We start from the raw sequence: 9,953 nt of genomic DNA on the forward strand, positions 1-9,953 counted from the left end.
TTGGAAAAAATTAAAAAATGTTATATTTATTTCTACAGAAGCTTGCAATATTTGCAAAGGACTATAATAACGTCGAGAGAGACCGGCGCACTGATTTGGTAAGCGACTTAGTAAAAATTGGTGCAGTCAGATTAGCAGACGAAAAAAAAAATAAACCCAATATGCGTCGTGTCGCGTTGAAGGTCACGATACCTATCCTTTACACAAGCATACCACGTAAATGCAGACTTATTTATTATGGGATGTTAATCTCTCTCGCACTATTATATTTATTTAAATTGCAATTGTACAGAACACACGATTATATTTAGTTTATACATTATTGTATACATGCAGGAATATCATATTATAAGCTGTAACAGAAAAATGTGATTAGAATAAAGCTGGTGGGAATCGAACACGGGTTATCAAGTAAATTCTAGCAGTGAAATTGAATTCCATTAAATTATTTATTAATTGTTCACAGTGATATCATTTTTAAAATGCTAAGCACTATATCTTAACGTAATCAAATATCCTAATATCGAGGTTTAAAACTTATTTTTTGCTCTCTGTGGAAAATTTGTTTTTCAATTGTAACTTTTTGAATTATCCTAATTTATTGCAATAAGGATCTTTGCATCAACCCAAATCGAGTGATTGATAAATTTAAGGAATTTCAGTAGAGCGTTGGTCGCCTGACATCGTTTACGCTCCTCTGCACTCGGTCCAAAGCTAGGCTCGCTTACTAAGTCACTTACTAATATTCAAGAGCGATTTCATATAAAAGTAACAAAGCTTACGATTCACAAAAATGCGTTAAATATACTATCGATCAGAATAAATATTTTAACCATTTGACAGTTTTAAGGCTGAGAGTTTAAAAAATGGAAGGAACCACAGAAAGAATAATAAAGGCAATTTAATTTTTTTCAAAGATGATACTTAGCCAGTGGCAAAAATATTCATAGTCATATCAAAAACACATTTTTCAAAGTTTCAAATCAGAAGTAGCAAGTTACTGGTTGAGAGACTGTTTATAAAACTTGGTTTTTAATATTGCTGTTCATACAAAATATTACAGATATTTTTCTTGAAAACTCAGTCACTTTTTCTATTATTCAGATCGTACTTGTATCCACGATGTACTAGTTTCCTCAACATATGGTGTCTACTAGGGTGGTACAAAAATGTATTCATTCATCTTTTCATTCGATAGGATGTGGCTCCATCTATATTTTTTAAGATTCCCGGAGAAAGAAATTCGAACATTTTTTTCACCCATGCTTTTGAAATTAAAATGAAATTTTAAATAGGAAAAGCTCAGTTTTTAGAAAAATGGGAAAAACAACTACTTGTTATTAAATTTTGAGAAATTCAACTTTAGTATCTATTTAGAAATGCTTTAAAAACAATTTTCAATCTATAACTTTCCAATCTGACCCCAGAAACTTTTGCTTTGTGTCCGGAAAATTACCCAAAAATTACCCATGAATGAAAAGTTCTTAAGCATTATTTAACTGATTTCAAATTGCTTAAACGATTATAATTATTTTTCAATTAGTATTTTCTTCTTAAGTCCTAATAAGTTTGTATTTTTTTGGATTAATGACACTAAGTAAGTTTTGAGAATGATATTTTTTATTTAAAGCCTTTTCCAATTATTAAAATGATTAATATCTGTTTTTATTTTCATGTCAAGTCATGAGAGGTACGTATTTATTGGAATTATTAACACGCTTTATGAATTTTAGGATTATTATTTTTTGTCGAACACATTACACACTTCATAGATGTTTGGAGAATTATTTTTATTATTTTACTCTAAAGGAGTTGTACCTTAACTGTGCAAACCATTACACAGCTACACAAAAAAAAAGTGTACGGATCTGGTAACAAGACACACGTACTCCTATTAATTTTGGGGCGCTGAATTCAAATTCGGTTTTAAAATCACCCATCACGTCATGGTTGAGCCATAACCTCAAAAAATGACGAAAAATCATGCACTGAGGAAAATAAATTTCCAAATAATGCCAGTGATGCAAATTTTCACTTAAAAAATATGTCGAAAACTGTGAAAGATCAACCCTTGCCTGATATCAAGTTATTTAACATAACTTTACCCACCAGAACCTGACCTCACCTAACCTGAATTAACAGAAATTTATTGAACTACACGTAAAGCTCTGGAAGCATATTTTCCCAGTAGCAAATGTGTGCTACATCGAATGGGTCAACTCGAGCCTAACCTAGAAATAAATCTAACCTAGCCTAACCTAACCTAACCTCACGAAACACAATTAAACTGATTGTGTTGTCCCGTTGTGTTTGCGGTACTGTTTCAGTTCTACATTTTAATTGATATAAACATTGTCAGGTTACTTGAAATGAGGTCAATTCTACTTGTAGTTCTAAGTTTCTTCAAATGAGTAATGTGCGTCTAAATTTTTAACCACCTGTAGTACAATGAAATGAATTTTATTATGTTACAACGGGAACACTTAAGTTAAGTTGTGTTGCGTTAAGCAAAATTTCGTTAGGTTCTGTTAAGTTAGATTCATTTGTAGGTTAAGATCGAGTTAACCTATTAAATATAGCACACATTTAAAACTGAGAACCGTTCGCTTACGTTCGCGTTAGGTTAAACCTCTATGTAGGTTAAGCCGAAGCTGAATGAAACGGTCCCACGAACACAACGGGACAACACAATGAGTTTAATTGTGTTACGTAAAGTTAAGTTAGGTAAGGTAAAGTAAGGTCAGGTTTTTTTAGGTAAGGGTAGGTTTGACCTCCTTGCAGGTGAGGCCCAAGCTGATTCAAACGGTACCGCAAGCACAACGGGACAACACAATCAGTTTAATTGCGTTTCGTGAGGTTAGGTTAGGTTAGGCTAGGTTGGATTTATTTCTAGGTTAGGCTCGAGTTAACCCATTCGATGTAGCACACATTTGCTACTGGGAAAATATGCTTCCAGAGCTTTACGTTTAGTTCAATAAATTTCTATTAATTCAGGTTAGGTGAGTTCAGGTTCTGTTGGGTAAAGTTATGTTAATTAAGTTGATATCAGGCAAGGGTTGATCCTTCACAGTTGTCGACATGTTTTTGAAGTGAAAATTTGCATCACTGGCATTATTTTGAAATTTATTTGCCTCAGTGCATGATTTTTCGTCATTTTTTGAGGTTATGGCTCAACAATGACGTGATGGTTGATTTTTGATATTGAATTTGAATTCAGCGCCCCAAAATACATAAGAATACGTGTGTCTTGTTACCAGATCCGCACACTTTTTTTGTGTGGCTGTGTTATTAGTAGCCTGAACCATTTTTTTTATTCCAAAAGAAATGTTTTAATAATCTTCCAAGAAAAAAGAAACGATTAATAATATAATAAAGTTAATTTTTAAATTAAACAATAATTGTTTAAAAATGTAAGGTATAATTTCTTAAAGAAACAATATCCTAACAATAAGTGTAGGAGAATTTGAAAAACTAGAAACTCTTCACCTTTCTCACGAAAAGTCTTATGAAAAATCAATTAAGGTTTAGTGAAAAATTTATAGATATTTTAATGACAAATTATTTTTCCTAAGGTCCATTAAGAATATAATTAATTCAAAATAATAAATTTCAATGATCTCGCATGAAAAGAGATTTAAACAATTTGAAAATTTCATTATTTGGTAAGATAGAAAGAATCAATGTAAATATACATTAACAATGGTTGAATACAAAAATTACAACGGATGTTAAATATGTATTCCATGGATTTATTAAAAATAATTTAAATTGTGGATTGGAACAGAGAATTAGAAATTGCGACTAAATAAAATTATTCTATTAACTAAACGATCAGTTTTACAAATATTACAAACAATCTATGTCTATGTAATTACAGTCTATGCAATTCAGACAATTTTTTGTAACAAAAATTGGTGTTTTTAATTGCTACTATTTTTAATTCACTAACGTAACATAATGTTAACTCTAGGCTTGTCATAAGTCAAGTAAAATTAAACAACTGTGTTCAATTTCATCAAATTTAAGAAGCTTTCCATAATTTTTTTAGTGTTATTTAATATTCGATGGTGAGAATCAACGTAATTAAGACTATCCTGGTCTAATTTTTCAGAGTTTTCCGAATTAAAAATATTAGTTAAATCCCTATAAAATGAAAATTAAAGAAAGCATCGTTCTTTCCAATTCGATTGTTTATTTTCAATCCTTAAGTCGTTGAAAAGAAAGACTTAATTAGATTTACAAATTGAATTTACAATTAATGTGAAGATTGCTATTGTGAAATTAACTATTAAGATGATGCAAATAACACAGCCTTTCTTTAATAAATATTTGCCATGGTTAATTAATTAATAGAAGCAATACTTTAATTGTCAATTATGCAAGTTTTACCTTAAAGCGTGAGTGCATTTTTGAGCTGATATTAAAAATCAAACTAGAAATATTCTCACCACTCTGGCACATTCTGTTGATTTATGCATCAAGAATCTGCTTTCTCGAGTATGTTTATTCGTCAGAATGATATATTTTTACATATATGCTACGATATTCCAAACTTTTGTATCGTTTTTGTAGGTTTTCAATCATGGTCCAAGTGATATGGTACTTCTCTCTGAAAATAAATTTCGAATTAGAAAAATGCTATGAATAGCAAACACGTTAATACTTCGAAAGTAATTTAACAGATTAATAGAACATCCCAATTTTTAAAAAGTGTCAATAATACCCTGAGGCAGCTCACTTCCGAAATATTCTCCAGAATCGCTATGGAGTCAAAAAGTCAAAGATTAGAATCACAAAAATCCGATTAAGATTTATAAGCTTTCAGAAATCTGAAGATTCAACGACTCAAAAAAATTTATCCGAAGATCTTATTAAATCCATTGCTTCACAGTAAGAGATCTGGAATCTTTAATTGTTAATTCCGATTTTTTTATATTTTTGGATCACGATTATTTTTACGCCTTCTTTCTACCCTATTAAGTTTTTTATTTAAAATTAGCTTATAAACTTTAAAAATGTTTTATTAGCTCTAAATTATTTTTTCACAGTTTAATGATTTTCAAGAGGTAAATCAAGCAATTCATTGATTGTCCAAACTCTGATAATGAAGTTTTACAACAGCTAAGTTTATCACATTCATCAGAATTGAGACAATTTCGAAATACAAAATCCATAGAAGGATACGTTATACAACGGTTTCCCATCCACATTTAACCAAGTCAAGCATTGTACTCTTATCATCACGTCAAGTCAACGTTATCAGGCAGCTTATGAGATAATGGAATAGCTGTATAAAATATTAACGCATTTATCAGATTATGCGCAAACAAATGTGCTTTTAACTTAATTTCAGAAGAATTATATTTATTACTCTGTGAATTTTCCATAAGATATAAGCAGCTTTGGTTTGTCGTACATGAAAAAATGGTGTCCTGTAGGATGCTATTTGGTTTGATATCTATTATAACATTGGTTTTTTTTGTGGCACCATTATCATCATCTAGACTATACGAGTTAAAAGCTGGGACAAGAGGTCCAGTCGATAAACTTGTTGGACAAAAATTTGTACGCAAGAGGGCCTTTCCGATGAAGTTCGCTACAGCGATGGTTACTTTGAGAACTTGGAGAAATGAGACAATTTTTGAGATTCTAGCTACAGATTTAAAAATTAATGGAAAAGGAGCTGTTATCACAATACTTAGAAATGGTTTAGGATACAAAGATGTCACTTTGAAGCTGAGGAGTCAATGGTGCAATGGAATAGATTATCACATCAGGTTGTATGGTCACTTCGTCAATGAAACAATCTCTTAATTCTATTTCCTTTATATGTAAAATTGAATCAAACGTAAAACTTCAATTCAGTTATTAGCAAATAAAGCAAAAATCTTAAACGAAGAGAGTAACATTATTTTATTCCATCAGGTGTGTTTTGATAATGATGTGTTACATAAAACTAATATTTTTCTTAGAATGGGTTTGCTTCTTTTTTTTTAAGCTTTTTGTACTACAAGTTGTAATTAATGATATTTTTTTCTGAAACAATTGATATTTTTAATGTTATTTTACTGATTTCAAACTTGAAGTTATACAGTCTCATATAGAGTACTTTGGTGTTAAATAAGCAATTAATTCGGGAACTCAGTGGGAATTTTTTTTCTTACTTCGTATAATCTTAACAAATAAAAATGCGTTCACCTACTCAAGTTAATCAGTATTAAACGGCTGATACCCTTTTTCTTAATGGAGGTTATCTATCGTTGAATGGAATTCTGAGATTTAACCGGGAAATAAGCACGTAGAGGCAGTTAAGGTCCTATTTCCACGATTCTCGCGGTAATGGACGTTGCACGATAATGCTGGTATCCTTAAGCGGCAAGATCTTACATTGCTAACAATAAGAACTGCTTCTAAAAGTAATGAAGCGAAGATTGGAGAATAATCTTATTTCAATCAAATTAAAAATTTAAATATTAAGTAGCCATCTAAAAAAATATTTTCGGAACTATTTCTTACAATTACAATCAATCTAATAAATATTTAGGCGGGAACAGTTCAGTGGTGAAGGAAGTTCTTCCTTAGACGAACTCACCTTTGAATATCATAAATAAATTTACAATAGGTCCATTTCAATTTTATTGCAAATGTGTAATCAGCAGCGAAAGTATGGCATCTATCATGCTTCTTGTAAAATCTATTAAGAAATCAAGTATAGAAAATATAAAAATGAGAAATTAGAAGGTCTTTTTTGAAATTTAGAAATATAAGCATTTTTCAAAAAATTGGTCAATGTCGACATCGCGCGTCTACAAAAAATGGTTTTGTTATATATAAAGACGTTGATTAACTCGTTCAAATATATCCCACCAATACATTCCCTCCCCTACTTACTTTATTTTCAGCTACTTTTCTCCCCTCCCATAATTTGTCTGCCCTCACTTACCCTAGTTCCCCTAATATTATGCTACTTACATGCCCCTTCACCACTCTTCCCTTTCGATATCTTTTCCTACTTCTCCTTCAAACACTTTTCTTACAACCCCCACTGACTTTTCAATTCATTTCCCCTCTTCTATATTTCCCCTTCTATTCTCTCCTTTTTGCCTACTCCCCATAGTTTCGCACAATTCCCTAACCGATACTTCCCCTACTTCCCCCAATAACCGACTGTTGAATTCCCCATTCTTTTCTCATTTTTTCTCCTTCATTTCCCCTACTCTCCAATTCACCACTTTTCAAACCTTCTCCTTGCCGCAATTTTCGTCAAACGCCCCTCATGATTCCTCCTAACCCTACACCTGAAACCGCGATAACCTTCCTGCTTCTTTCCGCCCCTTCCCTATATTCCCCTACTACCCTGAAATTGCATTATTTCTCTACCATACTCTCCAACTTTTCGTTTAATTCCCGTCTCCTCCAATAATTCCCCTCCCCTCACTTGCACAATAAATTCTCCTTCTTCCCCACCTCCACTCTTCCTCTGTTTGCCTACTACCCCTTCCCCTCGCTCCCCTTATATGCTAACCCTTGATGCCTCCTTCAGTTCTCAACCCTTATCCTGTTTATTGCTACGATACTTCTCCTCTAATCACTTCGCCTAATTCCCCTCCACACACTTTCACTACTTTCTCATCCCTTACTTCTTGTACCCCTTCTACGCTGTCCTATCTTACTCCATCTTTACTTCCGTTAACTTCCCTGTTATCAGTTCTCCTAGTCGGCAAAAAGTAAAATGGACACAAGAACCAAAACTATAAGGGTATTCTGCCCGGGGCTATGGAACTTTAAAAACCTTCTAAATAAAATGGGCATTCTCCTTTAGTTGTATCAGCAATAAAAAAACCATTATTTATCATATAAAGTATTTCAAATTTTCTATTAGAGCAAGTATAATTATATTATCTTTAAATTTAATGTTTTTTTGTTCAAGTTTGTACCCGAAATTGTTTGTTCAAACATATCAAATCCAATTCAAGCAAAATATCGAAATTATCAATAACGAATATGGTTGAAAATATTAAGAATTTAAAAAATCGTTTCCACTATATTTATTGCCTTGAAGATTTAAATAAAACCAAAGATCATTTTAATCATAACATAACCTATGTGTGACTAGGCACGTATTTTACAACTAAACATTATTTTTAGCTTTTCTCGTGCACAAATTTTTATGTATTTATCAACACTTTTCACACTATTTCTATTATTTAAAAATCGTACCAAAACCTACCACTAATCAACTATATAAATTTCACCCTTTCTATACTACTTTCTTTCATGCATATCGTGCAATTTCTAGTTACTAGTAATTCATGTTCAGTAAGCGTAAAAATTTTCCAATACCTTCCAATACTTTTTTTTCAACACAATAAAAGAACTATTTCTCAACAATAAATTTATAAGAGGATAAATATTTGTTCAAATTTCGTTTAAAATCACTTGTAAAGTGTATCTCAGGGATGTTGACAGTTCGTTGCACGTAGTTAAAATGCAGTCTGATCGTGGAGAAGGTATGCCTTACTCGGTGCAGTGCATCTGTAGATATGCGTTGGGTGATTCTGCGCCGAACCATGACCCCCCTTCTCTACTTCAAGAAATATTTTTCAAAGGCTTTTAGGGTCAAGGAAGTGCTGCCTCCACACGACTATTTTAGTAACTCACCTTGGCGGGAATATTTTGTCCCTTCTTGATTCTACGCACGTTTACTCGTTAAACTGCTATTTCTCTTTATATTATACTTTTTTTATTTTTCAAGTTTCACACTTTAAGAAACATGTTTCTGAATTACTTTTCTTTATTTTATATCCACATAAAAAGATTTTATATAATATGCAACACTTAACTGCTGAACGATGGGCAAACATAAATAAAATATAAAGACGACTTAAGTATACTCTATGCAACAAACCATATTATTCCAGATTTTCTTTGTTTATTTTTATTCAAAAAATAATAAGAAGCTGATGAGTATAGTTCAGGGAAAGTCAAAGAAAAGTCAGGGAATTTCTATTTGTGGTAAATTAAATAACTGTCCGGGATAAAAACTGTATTTTGAAATTGTCTTATTCCGTGTATAAAAAATTCTATATACTTCTTTCTCGATTTGTGTTTCTTTTTCTTCCGTTTCTTCTACGTTAGGATTAAGTTTTAGTCAGAATATTATTATTTTTTAAATATACATTAATTTTCATAAAGATACATACTCTTTGGTTGAAAATGTAACTGTATTATCGAAAATTCTTTGCTTCCTGTTGAAGAATCAATTCTTTTGGTGTATAAAATTAACTTTTTCTTAAGAATACTAAAAAATCAAATCTGATTCGTGGATTTTCATATAATTGATTTAACAATGAAAGTTTGTGATTTTTATATGTCATTTAAATCTAAAACGGCAAGTGGTATTTTTTGGTTAGATGAGAAAAACGAAGTAATTAGATAACTTGAACTTCGCGTTTTGGGAAAGGATAACAATTTTAAAACCTCATATGTGATTTAACTTACCCTTATTTCAATTAGACCTTTTTAAATTTTATGATTTTATCGTAAACTGTGAATTTTAAAAATCTGATCTATTAATAATAATAGTTCAAATAAATCGTGCTACAAATCTGGATTTTAAATCTGTATATTTTTATCCATGTGGTATAAATTTATTATTTTTTCTATAAAGATGCTACTGCTTGATTAAAAATTAATCTACTTTAGTTGCGGATTCGACTAGTTTGTTGAAGATTCCTCTTCTTGGTTCGATTTCAAGAGCTCATGATTTTAAATAAAAATATTTTTGATAGAAATATCTACTATTAGATTATTAGTATCAACTGTGTTCAAGAAAATTCTTTTTTTTTTCTAAGATTAACTGTCTGCATGGTGTTTTATTTCCTTCTTGATCACCAAATATTTATTTGTTGAATAATCATTTTGAATAGAAAAATTTATCTATATTGTAGATA

The 9,953-nt window shown here is 31.1% G+C and overlaps 1 protein-coding gene across 1 annotated transcript; it reads left to right on the plus strand.

Moving 5' to 3' along the window:
• The first annotated feature begins 5,439 nt into the window (after nucleotides 1-5,439).
• LOC117169912 lies at nucleotides 5,440-5,814 on the plus strand. The gene has a single exon (XM_033356422.1). The coding sequence runs from the start codon at nucleotides 5,440-5,442 to the stop codon at nucleotides 5,812-5,814; it is 375 nt and encodes a 124-aa protein (XP_033212313.1).
• Nucleotides 5,815-9,953: the final 4,139 nt, after the last annotated feature.

The sequence above is a fragment of the Belonocnema kinseyi genome, chromosome 3 (assembly GCF_010883055.1).
Source record: "Belonocnema kinseyi isolate 2016_QV_RU_SX_M_011 chromosome 3, B_treatae_v1, whole genome shotgun sequence".
Classification (NCBI taxonomy): Eukaryota; Metazoa; Arthropoda; class Insecta; order Hymenoptera; family Cynipidae; genus Belonocnema; species Belonocnema kinseyi.

Excerpts from the sequence above, each read along its gene's own strand:
- LOC117169912 (XM_033356422.1), top strand. The coding sequence starts at position 5,440 with ATGCTATTTGGTTTGATATCTATTATAACATTGGTTTTTTTTGTGGCA.